General features: G+C 39.0%; 1 protein-coding gene across 2 annotated transcripts in view; it reads right to left on the reverse strand.

Annotated features, from left to right (window-relative positions):
• Positions 1-314: 314 nt before the first annotated feature.
• Positions 315-20,886, reverse strand: part of CPEB4 (cytoplasmic polyadenylation element binding protein 4) — a 56,941-nt gene continuing 36,369 nt past the window's right edge. For both annotated transcript variants that reach the window (XM_012927678.2, XM_004587413.3), the window contains 6 exons: positions 11,780-11,953; positions 7,300-7,389; positions 6,820-6,938; positions 5,387-5,501; positions 3,432-3,613; positions 315-871 (listed from right to left, as the gene is read on the reverse strand). In XM_012927678.2, coding sequence (XP_012783132.2) covers positions 644-871; positions 3,432-3,613; positions 5,387-5,501; positions 6,820-6,938; positions 7,300-7,389; positions 11,780-11,953 — 908 coding nt within the window. In that variant the 3' untranslated portion in view covers positions 315-643. The remainder of the gene's footprint in view (positions 872-3,431; positions 3,614-5,386; positions 5,502-6,819; positions 6,939-7,299; positions 7,390-11,779; positions 11,954-20,886) is intronic.

Consider the following 20,886-nt stretch of genomic DNA (forward strand, 5'->3'; position numbering starts at 1 on the left):
TTACATTTAGCCTCAAAACCCTTTAAATGAATTACAATGCTGCTCAATCTTGCTCATGCTTTTGTTTGCTTTAACATGCTCTTTCCTGTTAATAAATGTTAACTTCCTCCACTGCTGTTAAAAGAACAAAAACGAGATGGCAAGAAGAGACCAGAAAGAGGATGAGAGAAAGGAAGGGAGAAGGCGAGAGCGCTTCCCTGGGGAAAGCTGTGTCAGGACAGGCCAGCAGTGTTACCGCTGCATCGCTGTCTCAATAAAAGTATTCTTATACGTTATATTATTAACAATAATTTAATTAAAAACCCAAAATACTCTATTGTTTAATTTCTCTTTTAATAATTCTCTCTCTCCTCTAAGAAAATGTTGCAGGAAGTTTGGGTCCTCTTGGTCTCCTGCAGAACGAGAGGCTAACATTCCGTGCAACTGATGCCAATATGAAAAAGGAGTTCACACACATTGTTGCAGTGACACAAGGATCTACAAAACACCTCGATTATAGGTCATTCTTCTCATTCTACTATTGTTAAGTTACAGTCTGCTACAAAAGGACATGCCGCGTGAAGAAGGTGAGGAAGGGGTCAGAATTAACAGAAGAGTGCACTTAGTCTGAGGCCTGAAAATGAGCACTGTAGTTAGGTATCCTTTAGTTCCAGCGGAATGAAATGTGCCGAGGGCGGTCACCGCCTTCCTTCACGAGGGGCTTGTGGAATTCCCTGCCAGCACGAGAATGAATAGCAGCCCAGCAATATTCACAGTAATACTGCAGACAGGTAACGTTAGCACAGAAAAATGGAGCAAATTTTCCCCCACAACGGGCCCCCTGACATTCATCACACAGCTGATCATCCAAGACATATGGCTTAACTTCCACCTGCAAGCAAAAAAACAGGAGGGTTTACATTTTCCAGACACTGAACCAGACAAATTTTAGCATAGGTGTACATTTCTATATGTCTGAATTAACTTGTGCCACGTGTCCAATAGAGAGGATGCTACATCTTTAAAGAGCTTACTCAGGCTTTTGTATCTACACTGTACATTTTTGCTTTATTAAATAAACACCTTTCAAAGGAAAAAAAGACTTCATCAGGAATTATAAAGTGAAGCTTGAAGTGTTGGGATCATGTGATTAAAATCACAGGACATTTTTCATAGACATAAACCATTTTAGTTGGATCTCCATTTCTGACCAACCAACAGCTGTCCCCAGACAGCACTTCCATACTCAGGTGGGTGAAGATGCGGGACTGTGCGTCACCAGCTGAGCAGCCAGGGGACCTGGTCCTGGGTTTCCATCGACAGATCTAGAACTCTACTAAAACAAGATGCAAAACCTGACTGTTGTTCTCTGTCAGAAAGAATGGTTTACTAGAAACTAACAGCGGTCAGTGGTGAATTTATAAAACTGGACCTCTTCCAGTGTTCAATAAGTCAGCTTGTCATTTGAGCCTCTCGAGCATTAAAAATAACTCAGCTATTAATTCACCAGCTAGAAAAGGGTTGGTTATTTTTAGCTTTGGAGAAACTCATGGATGAACTGCCTTGCACCAGGCTATCACTGGGCGCCACCCAGTTCTGACGAGGGTTCCTGACAAAGGAGAGCCGTGAACAGAAGTAGAAGAGTGCCATGGAGGCCGGGCAGGATGTCCCTAACTGGAGCACGTGACTGCTGTCCTGGAGGGGCTCCACGTCTACAGAGCGACAAGAGCACCCATCAAAGGGTGGCCCTGTAGAAGAAACTCAGTCTGAATGTCCAATGACTGGCACAACTCTGATACTTGTGTTACAGACATGTTTTTGTGGGAATAAAAACCAAGCAAGATGGGCCCAGCGGCGTGGCCTAGCGGCTAAGGTCCTCACCTTGAACGCCCCGGGATCCCATATGGGCGCCGGTTCTAATCCCGGCAGCTCCACTTCCCATCCAGCTCCCTGCTTGTGGCCTGGGAAAGCAGTTGAGAACGGCCCAAAGCTTTGGGACCCTACACCTGCGTGGGAGACCCGGAAGAGGTTCCTGGTTCCCGGCTTTGGATGGGCGCAGCACCTGCCATTGCGCTCACTTGGGGAGTGGATCATCGGATGGAAGATCTTCCTCTCTGTCTCTCCTCCTCTCTGTATATCTGACTTTACCAAGCAGGCATCGTATTTATACTGCAACTAATTTTGCTTCCTTACCCCTTTTCACTTAACATTGTGTTGCAGGATGGCCATTAGCAAACTTGTTACTGCCACTGAAGTACAACACACGATTGGAACCTAAACAGCAAGTGTAAACCACTACTGACCTGATAGTTTCTACCTCAGAAACTGAGAACAGCACAACGAATCAAGCAGTGATGCTTGCTTTAGCACAGTGCTTCTGAGTGCTGGATAGCAATGGCAGCACTAAGGACAAGCGCCAGCCCACCATGAAATACAGAGTTTACACTAGAATATAAATCAACACAGTGCTTCCTTCATCTAGATGTTTCTATGAGAAATTCTCAACTGAATTAAAAAAAAAAACAATGTGTTTAGTAATGTAGTCTGTGCACACTCTAGATAAGTTCTGTCTCCTCACAGACGAGTAACAGTTTGCAGCTTAGCAACTGGTCTGCAGGCCAGACTCAAAAGATTACCAACATAAAGCACAGGTCTACCAGGAAATAAACTCATGAGGACAAAGATTTCTTGACTTAGCCACTAAAATATTTGTTAAATTTATGAAACACCAAGATAAGAAATAAATCTGTTAACACAAAGAAATCAGACATATCGTTAAACACAGATTTTCAAATAGGATACACTGGAAAGAGGCAGCTCTGAGAGTTCTCCCAACCTTGTGACTCAGAGTCAACTCATCAAAGGGGAACATGAGAAGCACTGAAGGTAATGGTGGTTATGGCCTAATTTCAGGTGCAAAATAAGACTACAAATGAAAAGAGGATTTATGCTACTTCATTTTTTTTTTACAATGGAAGATTTCTAACTGAAGCAGTCCTGCAAGGGAATTCCTTCACTGTTACCACGGTGCTTGGAGAGCTAGAGCTTGCTGAGTTATTCATGATGATTTTCCCAGGATTAAAAAAAAGCTCAGGAAATTTCAGGCACATTTAGGTTCACACCTCTGACATAACACAGTACAGGGAACCTGGGGAGCCGCTACCCAATGACGGACTGACTCAGTAAGTAAATGGATGGACAGAGGTAACAGCTGAAGGAAGGTTAACTCCAGCAAAGCAATTACATTTTCTGGTTAGGCTAAAAAAAAAAAATACTGAAAGAGGCAACTGACAGGAAATTCCCAGATGAGCCATACAGCATATATGTGACCAAACAGGCACAAATGTCAGCTATCAATTTAACATTGTATGAAATTCCCTCATTCAAATCTTCATAATAACATAATTAGAAGACCATCGCTAAGACTTTTCAGAACGTAGTCTAGATCTTACCCGTTTATCTATCTCTCCGTGCTGTAGCTGAACGAAGCGGGCACTGATAGCAGCTATGTAGCTCTGTTGGTTAGAGAATGCAACTCGCCCAGCTCCTTTGGGGTATTTCAGCTCAGGGTCGGTGTCGATGCCAGCATAGCACACACCTCCATACAGCCGATCCATTATCATCGCAAGCTCCACTGAGGAAAGAAACAAGCAAAAGTGCTACTTGACATCAGGAAGACTTGTCTGGCAAGCTGATTTCATCAGAAGCAGCTCGTCAGAAGTTTGAACTCACATCATGATAACTCTTACTAGACCCTAACTTCTTACAATAGCTGATTGTCCACCATGGTAACATCTAATGTTTAAACTACGGACAACATCCGGATGAGAGTTTTACAGTATGTTCTCTTTCAGTTTTCACAAATCATCCTGTCAAGTAAACAGCTGTTTCCTGAGGAAGCGAACTCAGAGAGTGGATGATGACTGCGTTCAAGGTCACACTGGTTCAGAGACAACACTGGACTTAACGCCCAGCTTCACCTGCCCTTCACAATGGCTTTTCCCCAATTTCACAGTTAGCAATGTACTACTTACTATAATAATCACTTAAACATCAGAAAACTAATTTGTAGGCTGTGGCCTTTGTAGCCTGTCTCCATGCAAACCCATGCTAGCTAGCCCGTCTTCACTCATAACCTTTCCTTAGTCTATAAAGCCACACATTTCACTTTCCACATAAAAATTAATAAATAAATGATGCTTTTCTGTCAAAGGTCATCATTCTAAAACTGCATTCATCCATTCATATTATGTTTTCTTTTTAAAGATTTTATTTTTCCATTGGCAAGTCAGATATACAGAGAGGAGGAGAGACAGAGAGGAAGATCTTCCGTCCGATGATTCACTCCCCAAGTGGCCACAACAGCTGGAGCTGAGCCAACCTGAAGCCAGAAGCCAGGAGCTTCTTCCAGGTATCCTATGAGGGTGCAGGGTCCCAAGGCTTTGGGTCATCCTCTCCTGTTTTCCCAGGCCACAAGCAGAGAGCTGAATGGGAAGTGGAGCTGCCGGGATTAGAACTGGCGCCCATATGGGATCCCGGAGCGTTCAAGGCGAGGACTTTAGCTACTAGACTACCACACTGGGCCCCATATTATGTTCTTTTTAATCTCATTTGTACTGTTAATCTCAAATTATTTGAAGTTGGGAATAAAATCTCTTAAGTATCACTCTTAAAAAACATGATACACGACTGAGAATCCTATTTCCGAGCTCATTCAATAGTTTCTGAACATGTGAGGACATCAGAAGCAAGCCAACACTGAACAGCTCAACACACAATCTGCTCTGGAAGGCTGTTCCTCCAGCTGTGCTGAGCACTGTGAGCCGGACACCAAGTCCACTGCATCGGCCCCTCACTTCAACATCAAACACTTCTAGGAAGTACATACACTTTTCATTCCATTTGACAGATGAGAAGATGGAAAATTTTAACAGAAAATGAAGAATAGTTGTTCTAGGTCAGTCAATTATTAACCAGGAAAGAATCATTTAAATGCAAACCTAGATATTTAGACCTAAAATGCTCACTCTTACACATTGACTCAAAGAAAGCTATATATATATATTTATAGTAAAGCACAAAGGGCCCCAGCACCATGGCCTAGTGGCTAAAGTCTTCGCCTTGAACATGCCAGGATCCCATATGGGCACCAGTTCTAATCCCAGCAGCCTCACTTCCCTTCCAGCTCCCTGCTTGTGGCCTGGGAAAGCAGGAGAGGATGGCCTAAAGCCTTGGGACCCTGCACCCGTGTGGGAGATCCAGAAGAAGCTCTTGCCTCCTGGCTTCAGATTGGTGTAGCTGCATCATTGGATCTACTCTGTCTTTCCTCTCTAAATATATCTGAGTTTGCAATAAAAATAAATAAATCTGTAAAAAAAAAAAAGTTTTCTGATGTGTTTAATCATACCAGCTCGTAAGGGTCGAGGAACACCACCAACAAAGATAGTTTTCCGCGGGTCGAGTGGCTGTGACCCATCCATCACAAAGTCACTGTCACTGAGGTTCCATGGGCGAATCTGGACCTAGGGTGTATGCAAACCAAAGTGTGTCATTCTCAATGCAGATTATTTACAACAGAAAAAAAATTAAAAGTTAGTTAATTTTATTGCAGCTATTTTATTTTTAAAAGCAATAATCCATGTTATCACACAAAGCTGTAAAAGAAGAATTAAAAAGAGTGTATACCGGCCCTTCACTTTATGGAGTAAATGGAACCAAGATGTTAAGTTCAATTTAATATTTATGATAAATCCAATCATTTAACATGTATTTAATTATCTGTAAGTGGATTAGCTGTTTTTCCAGGTTATATAGTCCTTTAGTATACTTATATAATCTAAATTTAGCAAGGTATACAATGGCAATCAGCATTCAAAGGTAAGTAAACTAGAATTGTATCACCAATTGGTTTATGCTTAGGAAATGGAACCTATTCCTATACTGGCAATGTCATCCCAAAACAATTCAAAGTAGAAACAATGATATTTGCAATAAAAGCTTTTAAGGATAATCATTTCAGTGTGTCCATCAGTATAATCAAAAATTGTGTGCCCTATTTAACATTGCTTGTATTTATTAACTCTTAAATGTCCACATCAAAGGCTATGGCATAGCTAGGTATTCCTAAACATGCATTCTAACCAATTGCTGTACTAGAGATTCGGAATTCAAACACCTATAGGGATTGGCAAGGAATCTAAACATGTGAAACAGAAAGGGTCCAAGCCATAGGAACTCTTGGAACAACATTCCTGATCTAGGTAACCCCAAACAAAGGAAGCTCCACAAACTCACTTGAGCTGTGCCCATTAATGATGCTATTTTGAACTGTTCCCCGCACACTAGGTGCTGAATGTTAGTAAACTATTGATTTGTCAGATTAATTAGAACCAGCTGGTTGTTACTGTATTCTTAAAGACTTTCAAGATAAAGAAAAGGTTTTCCAACAAGCAAAACATATCATGCAGTATACCTATACAGAATTCATCTTACTTTAAGATAGCATCATATGAAAAAAGTTATAGTCCTGGGTAATACCACTCTTAACCAAAGAGAAGAAGGAGGAAACATTACATATATTATAACAGTATTAATAATTATTACTATCAGTATTAATACTATTAGTAAATACTTAATAATATGTCAACTAACAAAATATCCAGTGTGAAAATGACACACAGGCACACACATTGACAATATTAGGAGTTTAACAAAATGATTTAAAATGTTAAACAAGTCACTTAAGTACAACATAAAAATCAAGGTATCTTGGAGTTTTTCAAAAAAAGAATATGAGTAGAGGTAAAAACAGGAAGCGATTTTAGGTGAGACTAGACTTACTGGCTTATCCTTGATAGTGGGACTTGATACACACAGGTAGAGTTTTCCATCTTCTTCAATACATGCATCGATGAGAGCCTGAACAGAACTTTCATCTTGAAATAGCAGGAATGCATAGCCTGGAGTGAAAGAGGAAAAAAAGTCATTTTTCTTCTTCTTTTTTAAATTTTTCAAAGAAGGGAAGCATATAGAAACTAAGAAAAAGAAAAGTAGCAAATGGGGAGAAGGAAAACATTCATACCAACCATCTGAATACTATGAACATATACTATTTTGATCATATCATGAAATATTTTATAGAACAAATCTGAATTAGCAGTGCATTAGGCAGAAATTTTAAAGATACAGTTGTAAATTGTTAAGCTCTGAAAAATTTTACAGTGATGATAAACATTTATGAAAGGTTTATAAACATTAAACAACAGGATATACTATACATATGACTTGAATCAAACTGCACATATACAATTTGAGCATTACCTTTAGGAGGAAAATAGGATTTGCTCTCTGCTTTATGAGGCCAATCCACAATCAAGGGGCCAAAGCGACGAAAACTAGCTGTTATCTCATCTGATGAACAAACCAAACACAAACAAAAACCAGGGTTAAGGATGTCTACGATCATTTTCTGAAAATAGTTTTTTCAAAAGGCTCAACTCTATTTTATACAATAGTACAAAGAAACTCTGTATTCCTTCCTTAATATTTTGCGCATCTGCATTCACCCTCTTCCTCCTATTCTTCCCACTCACATCTGTATGCAAATCCAGACATCTTCTTCACATGATTCCCCATTAACTCCAAAACCCAACTGTTAATACCTGTTCAAAGCAAGGTTCCCTCCTCATACAGCTCCGATTCCCAACCAGGAAATCAACACTGAAATAGCACGACTGTTCACTCCCTTCCCTCAGACACATGTTGAAGCCTGATCCTCTACGTGAGGGCAGGTGGGCTAGCTGGGTCCAGTGAGTGATTAGGGCACAGGAGTGGTGCCCTCATCAGTGGAATTAGTGCCTTACAGAACAGGCCCAAGTGAGAGAACTGTGATAAGATAGTCATCTGTAAAGAAGACTCATCAGATATGAATCTGCTACACCTTGACTTTGGAATTGCAGCCTCCAGAATTGAGAACATTCTTTTGTGTGTAAGTGATCCACTTACAGTTGTCATAGCTCAAACTGACTAAAGACAATAATGGCCCTCCATTGAGATTTGCACTGTTTTCCCATACATTCCAAACAGGAATACCATAATGTTGATGCAATGTTGTCCTGCCATACGACCACTAGGCATGCTAATCATGAACAACTTGTCAGGTTCTCTATCAGAAGGAAATAACATTTTCCTTTGTATTTGTTTAGTAGTCGCATGATGTTAACAACTACCAAAATCCTCCTTCCTCATCAACCTCGGCAACCACTGAAAATTCCTGCCTGTATCAACTACAATGATGGCTGCTAAACACTGATTTGTTTTCATCATGTCTTCTCTATTTATTAGTATCATATATTAAGGAAGAGCTTTCCCCCTATTTCGTTTATTTGTATAAGTATGAACCTATTTTAACTGATGCGTTGTAATAACATTCTCTTCATTAATTTGGTGCTCAATTTGGTCAATGGAATCTCCTTTGCCCTTTTGACTTATCCCCATCGGCCTTTAGCATTTTCATGCTTTCTGGCCCAAGAAGATACTCCCACCTCATTTTGTTCTTTTCTTGCGCAAGATCCACAATCCTTCCCCGCCACCCCCAACCCAAGATGTATTGGTACCTTGTACTGGCAAAGGATATTTAGAAACCAAGATTCAAGCGCTCCATCTAATCATTGCTACTGGCATTTCTAAGCCTTCTCAATGAACAAAACTAACACATAAATGCATATCCTTAACTTGTTATAGTTCAAACAATATTTAGCTTTCCAAACTCTTACAGCTACTTAGGCCCCGAAGTCTTCCAGCAACAACTAATGAGTTCATGTTAATAGCTGATGCATTAATGGACAGACTTGACCTAATTATGACACTCAAAAGCAGTCACTGGAAAGTGACTGGATTAAATCAGACTGCTGGCATGTGTCAAATCATATTAGAAGGAGACCACACAGACAACAGGTGTGTGCTGTTTCTGATGTTTCAGTTGCCCACTCAATCACCATTTTATCATCCTCTATCCTCAGATGCCTGAACCAAACCTTCCTCCTTTCTAAGAAGTTTCTCTTAGGCATTTTAGCTGAAATATGAAAAGCTAACACATAACTGTCTCTGAATGTGCTTGTGGTTACAAAAGTGACTTTATACTGATATTTCCAATTCTATCCTATCTCACTGGTCTTTCTTTTTTAATGTTTATTTATTTCCTTTTTTGAAAGGCAGAGGGAAAGGCAGCGGGAGATCTTAATCAACTGGTTTGCTCCCCAAATGCTTACCCACAACAATGGAGGCTGGGCCAGGCTAAAGCCAGCAGCCAGAAAACTCCATCCAGGCCTCCCACGTGGACAGCAGAACCCAAGAGCTGAGGCCATCATCTGCTGCCTTCCAGGCACATTCGTAAACATGCTGGATCAGAAGCGGAAGTGGATCCAGTTCTAGGTTCTCTGATATGGGACGGGGCATTCCGAGCAGCAGCTTCACACTCCTGCCCCACAACACCTGCCCCTGCTCATGGAGTTTCCTAGCCTTCCCTCTTTCCATATTTACAAACTTCTCTTTTCATGGTAAGAAAAGTGGCTTCCATAATCTGGAACACACTTGCTACTTTGTTCAAAGTAATCAATCTTTCAGCTTCTTTGATAGCCTCCACCTTTGACCCTAGATCTGATCATTGTCATTTCTTGAACATCATGCATACTGCTGCTATTGAGGCCTCTCAGCAGGCACCTTCCACCTTCAGACACACACAGACCTCTGCAAGTGGGACCCCCTCTCCCTCCTCACCAACTCACTTTCCTTAAGAACCATATTGTGGCACTGGGAGGAAACAGAGGGAGGAAAGAAGAGACATACAGGAAAAAAAATAGGAAAGGATGGATTGATCATATTGTATTATTACTTAAAATAATAAATATATTTTATGATATGCATATATAACTGATACACACACACACACACACACACACATATATATATATAGAGAGAGAAACAACTAATGAGATTATAGGAAAATAAATTTTTGAGGCTTTCAGGAAGAGTAAGCAAGCATGTGTAGACCAGACAGTATAGAGGGACAGAGGAACAAAAAAGAGAATATATTAAAATTCTCATCTTCGAGAACTGCTGCCATCTCTCCTAGATTGGAAAATAGTAGTCTATAATTCCATAAACCTGTTTTTATGACGCAGTCTGGCTTATGTGAGGCTGGCAAACAGAGGCGTGTTGTCAGTGTAACGTGAAGTTACGCTGGTTCACAGTCAAGGTGAGTTAGCATGGTGAGAACAGAATTATAATCATCAGGGGGAAAAAAAGAGCCTCCGGCTTGTCTAACGCACAGGCAGCACAACCATCTCTGTAATAAGAAAATGTTAAATGATTATAGCAATCAAGTCTCTCCAGGCCAAAAGACGGACCTCCAACCTCGCAAGGCTCTCAGCCCCTGGCGACGTCTGCTGCTTCAGGAGCCCGGAAGCCCATTTCCACCCGTGTTGTCCACATGCCTGCAAGTCAGCACTTCTGCTCGATTGGTTTTGTGCACCTTCAATAATCCTAGGCAGCCCCAAGCAGGCTGAACTATTTGCCTTCACTTTCCAAGGTACTGATTCTCTTTTTGTTAACCTCAGGTACAAAATCATTAGGTTTTAAATGATCTGCTTCTAACCCTGTTTGCCCCATAAATCCTATGGATTTTTTAGTTCATAATTTTGCAGAACACAATCTCCTTCAAGTTACACTCTTTGAAGACAAGGGAGATTAATCCAAATTATGCATTTCACCACAGCTTCCACCAGATATTTTATTGTAAACTAAAATCCAAAGTAAAACCAAAACAACACTATGCTTATTGTATTCTTGGATTCTGGAACCAACTTTGCCTCAACTCTAAGGTGAAGTTATTAAAAATTATTATACCTTACATTTAGAGAAATCTGTCCTTTCCTAAATAACATGAATTAGCTTATTTTCTACTTCCATTCAAGAAACCAGACCAAGGAAATTAGGAAACAAAGCAACAAAAGATGAATGTGTGATTGCTGTAAGATTTATTAGTTTGATTTTTTACTAGAGTCATTTAGACCCACAAATGAATAGCATGTTTCTGGACAACTAGTCCCTCCATATCTTTGCATGGTTGGCTCCACATTCTGGTTTCAGCTCAAACACCATTTCCTTAACCTAACCACACTGTCGCGTAAGACTTTCTGTATTTCTACATAACATCACCTTCCTATCTGGTATTCTCTTGTATATTTAACATTTTCTTATGAGCTTCATACGCTAGAATGAAACATTATGAGAGCAGGAACTTTCATCTTGTTTCATATTGTAAACAAGCCTAAGAATAGTACATGGTATTTAGAAAACATATAGATATTTGCTGGATGAAAACATAAAAATTGGAAGGACACGATTTTAATCAAGTACAAGCATAGTCTGTATTTTTCAAAAGTTCACGCTTAATGTAAGAGTTTAAATTCTCAAGCAGTTAACTATACTTGCGAAAAGTAGAAAGGAAACAGAAAATATATCATTGAATTTGGCTAGGCTATCTTAGACCAAAAGGCAGTCAGCTTCTATGTGTGCCCACCACAAAGGAATCCGGGCAGTCTTCCCGGTGAACTTTATTCTGTTTCATGTAGTCCAGACCTTGGTTTCAGATGCTTCCCAAACCCCTGATCCCCTTCCTTCTGTGAGCTAAGGGAAGAGAACAATGCAGTCATGACCAGATAAGACTGGTACTCTGTGGATTCTGCACGCTGTCCATTGCCTCTTGGCACCTGCTAGAAGCACTTCTCCGTCAACATACCTTCATCAATGTCAGGTGGCAATCCACCCACAAACACCTTGCGAGAATACCGCTCCACTCTTTCACCATTCTGGTGAGTGAAGCAGTGAGGTGAGCCCAGGCCACCATGAAGAGGTTGATCACCACGGCCATCATCCAAAAATCCATCTTCCATTGGAAACAGTGAAGACTGACCTGTAACAGACAGCCAGGAAAAAATATAACAACAACAACAACAACAACAGTTTCTTGCCACTGATTATCACGCACAAGGAACAAGGGAAGTATCAGACTGAATAAAATGACTTCTATTTTTCACAATGAATAACAGGATCATTCAGGATAGGCCCTTGAATCCCTATTACCTTAAAATCTTAATTGAGTCAGAAAGAAAATATATGTTTAACTAGAGGGCTGCTCAATTATCCCACAGGGATCCAGAGACTTCAGCAAGGTGAAATCCAAGGACAGCAGGAGAGAGCACTGTTTGGGAAGCAGTTGGCAGCACACTGCATGGCTGTGGCAGGCCCCAGGGCCAATGGCCTAGACACACGTAAAGCACTGATTTTAGCTATAAGGTGCTGGATCATTTAAATGCCTTTAAAAGATCAAATACTATAGCCTGCACAGTTATCCCTAAGTAAGTGCTTAAAGTGAACATGTCCACTTTCAAAATGACTACTCGGGTTAGTTTACCTTAACTAATGGGATATAAGCAAAATCCACTTAGTGCTGTTATCCAGCCTTATCCAGCCTCCCAGATAATGCTAAGGAGAGAGTTACGAGCTGGGTAGCTGTCAATTTATTGAGTACTATCCTTTTCAAAAATCAGTCCTTGAATTTACTGTCTAAAAAAATCATACCATCCAGAAAACAAAAGTGGAAAGACCAGAGATGCGTATGTATGTACATAATAGTCTTCCCTTATTTACCTGGCAGTAAAATATGAACTTTTAAACCATAAACCAAAAAGAGTAGTACAAAGAACTGCAGGATCTCTCAAGCACTTCTTCACCTCCCTTCAGGCTGCAAATGTACATCTGGATACCACATAAGGCATGTGCTAATGGATTCTCTAGAGATGCATCTCAAGTGTTCTAGAATCCAAATACTCTCATGTCTCTCTGGACTCACTTGTCCTCAACTTTCACTATGAAATGCCAATAATAATAATAGTATATTTATAACAAATATATCCTATAACACCATATATCAAATGAAGACAAAAATTATTACAGAATTTTAAGTTATTTCCTGAATGATCTTCATAAATACTTACATATTAATTCTAAGCTATTTAACTATCTTTTTTTTTTCTCAAAAGACAAAGCTGTTACAAATCACAAAGACAAGGTCTATACAGGCACCATTAGAAAACGATTAAATTCCCTAAATCTCTAAAGCTTTATTCCTCAATGCTGAAATTTACAAGATGGTCATTTATTTAATTTACATGTCAAGTACAATGCTTACTCTATAAAAAGCAGATGTAAGGTATTTAAGTATAAATGAACATCCAAGGTAGCTATTTGGAGACTAATCTGACTTTATTGTTCCCTTTTAAAGATTCTTAATTTTCCCAAGAAAATCCTTTCAGAAAGAAAAAGAAAGCAATTTCTCAGATATAAATAAGTTATGCTTCTAATATAATATTTTAATTCAAACCCTAACCCCATCATTCTGGGTAATTTGTCCAGAGCTATTATCTCCTTCAAATCAGTTAAATGTGAACTATTACACAGAATCAACGTAAGAATTCAAAACTATGTTTCACTTCCCCTCTACTTTCTCAACAATGGTTAGAAACTGAGCAACTCCAGGTCCTCTCCAAATACAACTGATATATTCAAAAATTAGAAACAATGATGTTACCTCGCCTTCGCCCATATGTCCTTGCTGCATGTCAGATAGAAAAAAAAAAAACACAACAACCTTTCAAACATCGTCAAAAGAATCAACTGTGATCTATCTACTAACTTTTGAAAGTTTTCAAAAAAATTTGACTATATTCTTCATTTCCTGGTTTTGAAAACAGGAATTGCATGGTGACAGGTCAATTTAATGCAGCTTTAACATTCTTCAAAGACACTAGAAAGCTTTATTCAGTCTTTCTTTAAGCAACGCTTTTTGTTTAATTATTGCCAAATGTCCAAATTATTAGGAAACTAAGGCAGTTATGTAACATGGTTTAAGCAAATTACTGCTATGCTGATCGGCTCTTCTCACAATTCTCCACTTTCTAGCAATTTAGAAGGTATGGCAATATTTAACTTACGACATTTTCACCACTACTGAATAAACATCAATTCTTAGTATTTCTCAGTTAATCTTTAATAAAAAAATGAAACATTTAGGCAGCTTATAAACTTTTTAACCATAAGGTTTTTTCCCCAATCAAATTTTCTGTTAAGTTTCAAATACCAACAAGTAAAAAAGTTTGGCATTTTATTGCCTTGTAACTGCAGGGAAAAGAAAAGGTAATTATTATTTCAGAAAATACACCTAAATACTCAAGCAACAATAATATAAACTTTAAATCAGACAACTTTAAAAAAGTTTTCCCTGAAACAAATTAACACTTTTTAAATCAATCTGACCAAATGCTTCAATTCCACTCAACAAACATTTCTTGAACGCCTGATCTTGCTAAGAATTCTGGGCAAATTGCACGTGACTGCAACTTCAATGAACCCGTGAGATGAAATGGCAGAGGGCCAGAGAAGCAAACATACAGTGATGATGGACCAGGGCCACTGCTACACTGCCGATGTGGGAGATGCAGAAGGGACAAAGGGGAGAAGACCAACTCTTGTGTTTAAAGAGTGGGGTGACGTGAATTGGACCTCATAGGAAAAGCCCAAGGATATCAACATCTGACAATGCTACGGGAAGAGATGTCACACTGCTTTGCAAAAGACAAGAGAAGTATATGGAACACACAGGGACTTGGCTTGGGATAAGTCAGGAAGCAGGAATTAGTTTATAGTTTAGAAGGGGTCAGCATTGTGGCTTAATGGTTAAATTAACCCACTGCCTGCCATGCAGTCCCAGCTGCTCCACATGGGATCCAGCTTCCTAGGCTCAGCCCAGGCACGGCCAACACTTGGGGAATGGACCAGCAGACGCAAGTTCTCTCTCTCTCTGGCTCTCCCTCTCTCTGTGTAGTTCTGTCTTTCAAATAGATATTAAAAGAAAAAACAATAAGCAAAGAAATTATTATACAAAAGTGGTTAGCATTTTTATTATTAGGCTTCTAGAAAAAAAGTCTAAGTATAACTCAGAATTATCATGAGAATATTTTCCCAAATCAAACTTTTTTAAATAAAATATATTTCACCCATTACTAGGTTTTTCAACCAGGTGCCTGAGAAAATAGATTGAAATAACATAAAAACCTCCCTCAAGCAGTCTGAAAAACTTTTAAGTGAAAGTATACTTTCTGACAGTCAATCAAACAGAGCTTAGAAAGACAAATGATATCAAAAAAGCAAATGTTTATTTAAGAAGATTCTACCCGCACAATTGCTTCAAGGATAAGACAGTTTAAAGAAACTTTCAATTTGAATATTCTCAATCTATCATTCTTAAAGTTGACTGATGATGCCTGAATTTTTTAAAAAATATTTAAAAACAGCTTAAAAACTAGAAAACTCACATGAAAGCTGCAGTAGCATTCATCACTTCAAAAACAAACACGGTTTCGGGGACACTAAAAGCTTTGCATCAAAAACTAAAACCAAAAACCTCAAATCTTCAAATGTGTACTTTCAAATTTTGGTTATATGCTAGAAAATAATGCTGGTTAATTTAAAAGATTTATAGTTAAATTTTGAAAATTATGTGGGAAAAAGCTTTATTATATACAATGTTTACAACTATAAAAACTGTTCAAATATAAAAATTAATGTAAAGTAATATTAAAAATGACATCCTGGAATATGCAAGATGAAAACTTAGCATTTGTAAATTTTTTATTTTCACTTATGTCATAGTTCATACATTGCATTTTTTAAACATTTTATTTGAAAGGATGAGTTTACAAAGAGATAAGGAGAGATACCGAAATCTTCCATCCACTGGTTTACCCTCCGAATGGCCACAAGAGCTAGGCTGGTTAAACCAACGCAGGAGCTTCACCAGGTGCCCATGCGGGTGCAAGGACCCAAACACTTGGGTCATCACTTCCTGTTTTCCCAGGGGCACTGGAAGGAGCCCAATTGGAAGCCAATCACCAGGACTTGAATAGGCACCCATATGTGATGCCCAGGTTGCAGTTAACAGCTTACCCTGCTATGCCACAATGCCAGCCCTTTGTTTTTTTAAGGTCTTATTTATTTGAAAGGCACAATGACAGAAAAAGACAAGAGAGGCTAGAGAGCAAGATATTCCATCTGTTGGTTCATTCCCCAAATGGCCAAAGCAAGTCAGGTTTAGACTAGGCTGATGCCAAGAGCTAAAACCTCTAAGGCGGCAGGGGTGCAGGGGTCGCTGCTTTCCCAGGCACACGGGGAGGGAGCTGATTGGGAAGTAGAGCAGTTGGGACTTGAACGGAACTGACATGAGATTCCGATGTCACCAGGTGATTTAACCAACTGTACCAATGCTAGCCCCCCCCCCAACAGATTATTTTTGGTATAAATCTTGATGTGTGATATATACAGAAAAGTAAACCAAGTATAATTCAATGAATTTTCCTCTGGTGATTAATGTAATCATAAGCCAAACATTAAAAGAATGCTAAATGGTGCCAATTTACAATGCACAGAGGTTGTGATAAAACACCTTTTGCTCACTTCAAATTACATGGGGAAGCAACATTATGATGAAACACAGATCCGCATCCCCTTTCTGAGAAGAAATGTCAGATTTTCAACCTCATGACTTCAACTATTGCTTGTTATTGGATGTTTCTTAAGCATTCAAGGAAGTGGCAAGTAATAAAATGGCTTTAATTACATTTAAATAAATCTGTTTTAGACATGTTCCAGCTAGGACACCTAAAATAAATTATACTAAGAATTTTCCTTTAATTACCAAAGAGCATGCTGTTAGAAGGTTTCAAAACATACACTATTACCATTGACTAAAACGCTCCCAAACCCTGTCAGATGAATATTATTCATGTACATTTATCACCTTTTATTTTTGTTTCTTAGGTTTGATATATAAAGTACTCTATAGTTTTATAAATCAGGACAATGAGATTCACAAACATTAAAATGGGCTTGAAATACTATGGCCATAAGTTTTTACAACTTCTGAATACATGTTATTAGATCTATTAATAAATATTTTATTTTCAAAACATCTTTACAGGATTGCTTAAAATATTTTCCTTGTTATTAGTCCTACCTTCTTCAACAAATTTTCCCTAGTCAAATATTCCATTACTCTATGGAACTATACTGGCAAAGAAAGTACTTAAAGCTTTTTAGTGTTCCCACACACATATGCATATATTTCATTATAAAAACGAAATATTACTTATCTCTCAAAAATATTGTTTCCTTATTTATTGTAACATTTTCAACAGTCAAAAAGAAGTACTCATTAGAAGAAATATTTAGGAGCCTGGTGCAATAGCTTGGTGGCTATATACTCTCTCTGCATCTGCCGGGATCCTATCTGGGCGCCAGTTTGTGTCCCAGCTGCTTCTCTTCCCATCCAGCTCCCTGCCTGCAGCCTGGCAAAGTAGTCAACGTCAGCCCAATGCCTTGGGACCCTGCACTCGCAAGGGAGACCAGAGGAAGCTCCTGGCTTCAGATCAGTTCAGCTCTGGCCTTGCAGCCACTTGGGGAATGAGCCAGCAGACGAAGAACTTCCACTGTCTCTCCTGTAAATCTGCCCTTCCAATAAAAATACATACGTCTTAAAAAAATTTTTAGGGCCTGGCACGATAGCATAGCCTAGTGGGTAAAGTCCTCGCCTTGAACACGCCGGGATCCCATATAGGCATCAGTGCTAATCCCAGCAGCCCTGCTTCCCACCCAGCTCCCTGCTTGTGGCCTGGGAAAGCAGTCAAAGACAGCTCAAAGCCTTGGGACCCTGCATCTGCATTGCAGGCCAGAAAAAGCTCCTGGCTCCTGGCTTCGAACTGGCTCAGCTCCAGCCATTGCAGCCACATGAGGAGTGAACCATCAGACATAAGCTCCTCCTCTCTGTATATCTGCCTTTCCAATAAAAATAAGTAAATCTTTAAAAAAAATTTTTTTTAAGGAAGAAATATTTAACCCCATGTTTACAGCAGCACAATGTACAATAGCTGAGATATGGAACCAACTCAAATGCCCACCACTGATGCCTGGGTAAAGGAAACGTGGTACATGCACACGGATGGAATACTGTCCAGCCAGAAACTAGAATGAAACCTCAGTCTCTGCAACAAGAAGGACCCAGCTGGAAACTGCTCTGCTTAGTAAATAGCCAGTGTCAAAAACTCAAATAAATATTCTCCCTACATCTGTGTTATCTCTGTGAGTGACATTAGCATACTGGGAATTAACTGCTGTACACAGCAAGTCTATACTCGTGAGCAATTGTAGGATTTTGATTTTTATGTTAGTTTGCTTCAATTACATGTAATTTCTTTTTCTTTTTCTATTTCTCTGCCTAGCTATGTCATGATATCTTTAAATATCATTAAGTTAAGCTTGCTACTGTGAGTTAAATGAATATTCTATTGTAACAATCTGGGGAAAAATAATAAAGCGAGGAGACAGGAAGGGAAGAGGGGGTTGAGGACAGAATGTCTATCTTCTAACTATGTATCATGAAGAACATGAAATCTACTGAGTTTATATAAATTAAAAATAAGAATAAAGATATTAAAAGAAAAACTAGTTAGTAGGCAATCACTGGCGAAGAGGCACACATGTCCCTGCTGCCAGCAGAAGCTCTTCGAGATGCAGCCTTTATGCATGCCTAGCCTGTGCATGACACAGGCCTCACTATACACAGCTAAGAATAAGAGAAAAAACAGATATTAACATGTAAAAGCATGCATGAGTCCTTTTTCTAAAAACAACCACGAGTTCCTTAGGAACCAGAAACTGAGCCGGGGGGGCAGGGAGGGCGGGACACGACTTCAGTCTTCTTTCCCCCCTTTTGAACTATTTAGATTTACTGTCACTTGACGAGCTGCACTGGTATTTTTAATGGACCACTATGCTCTTCTTGGTAGAGAGAAACACTAAAGGAAAGCAACTTTGCCCGTGTGACTTGATGCGATTCCGACTGCCCTGGCTACTGCCGCCTGCAGCTCCTCAGCTGGCATTTATCCCTGCCTCACAGTGACAAAGCAGACAGTAACTGTGGGAAAAACAAGGGTGGCTCATGTGAAAAGATATTGTTTAATAACTGATGTTTCCATTGAGTCTAAAAAATGGAGGGATTATCCAAATTGCTGAATCAGTAAAAAAGATACAAATCAAAGCCTCAACACTAGACAGAACTATAGATAGAACAACAAAAAGACACAAACATTATAATGGTCACACAATACAATCAATGAAGATATGAAGAATTAACTGCAATTACTTTATAAACCAATACCTAATTTAAAAGGCTGACTATGCAAAATGATTTACACACTCCTCATGTTTAGAATTTCCTATGTCATGCTATCTTGTGCTAATATTGGCTTACTGGTACAATAGTCAAAGAACATTCCTCAGACAGGAGAAACATGTAACAAATTTAGTAAAGTTTTGTCTTAGAAAAGATTTTAAAAATGCAATCTCTAACTTAGTTACCTTATTTATAAAACAGGGAACAAAGAAAAATAACAAAATACACAAAGCTATATGTAATGGTCAGACGCATGTCATATCAATAAATAACTTCCTTTCTTTCTCAAGACTAAACTCATATGTGTATATTTTCAGTGTGATCTTCAACAATTTTCCCAGCTTCACACTATTACTCCAAGATTAACAACTGTGGAGTGCCTTGGAGATTCATATTACATGCAATAAATGGTTTTATTTTCTCTTTCATGAAGAGATCCTTCAACATGCTTCCTACCTTAGCAACTAGAAACATTTTATATACACTTACAGTAGATGACTACAATGTACATTACTCTTGGATAAATTCTATCTTTCTTTTTGACAGACATCTGCCCTGCTCCTCAACCAACCAATCTTCCTCCTTTTACTCCAAAGTTCTATAAGAGAGGTTGTTCTACTCTAACCTTTTAACGATCTCTTACTAAGCCCTTTTAGGGTAAGCAAATATTTAGTTGAAGTTTCTAAGTAAACAGATACTCTCAGAGGAAAGGAAATATGCACAAGAGTCTGTTAAAATCAACATGATTTGTTATTATAGTTCTATAATTTTCCCCTGCTGAACATGTCATTTTGTAGCAGTTAATTCGAAGGGTTGAGGCAATGGAATAAAAAGTTGAAAACAAAAGTACAGTACACAAGCACTTTTACACAGAGTTGGTAGCAGTCGTATAAAGTTATTTTTTTTTAATCTATGGTAAAATGATATTAAAAATAAGCTTATTTGGTTGCATAAAATCTGAAAGCTATGCATAGTTTTTTCATAACCTGCATAACTTTTACATAACTGCTGAACACTCCTCATATGTTAACTTTTTAAAGAAAAATTAATATTTCAATCCATGTCTAGTTCACAGCTCTCAATATATATTATACACCAGAGAAAATTGAGGTAAATCGAGTTGCTGTTTAGTACTCCTTCTGATTAGCCAAAGAAGCGTAAGCATCAGGCTTACTTTTTCCTAACCATAAAATGGGTCTTCTAACCACAGTTCCATTACATGAAATGCACTAGTAAAAGACATCTGTTGTGGGTTGAACTTGACTCCCCTTCATGTCTAGGGTGAAGTCCTAACTTGATCACCCCAGAAGGCACCTGCAGTGGCAGGCTGGCTGCAGTTACCAGGTACGCAACAAGCCCCAGGGACTAGTCCACAGGACACAGACATGCCCAGAGGGAAAACCACGAGAAGACAGGAAGACTGCAAAGGAAATCAACCCAACAACAACCTGATCTGCCTTCCAGATTCTAGAACTGTGAGAAAATAAATTTCTCTTTCAAACTGCACAGGTTGTGGTGCCAGTTATGGCAGGCCTAGTTAATTAATACAAAAAGCAGCTAGG

This window comes from Ochotona princeps, chromosome 19 (genome assembly GCF_030435755.1).
Source record: "Ochotona princeps isolate mOchPri1 chromosome 19, mOchPri1.hap1, whole genome shotgun sequence".
NCBI lineage: Eukaryota > Metazoa > Chordata > Mammalia > Lagomorpha > Ochotonidae > Ochotona > Ochotona princeps.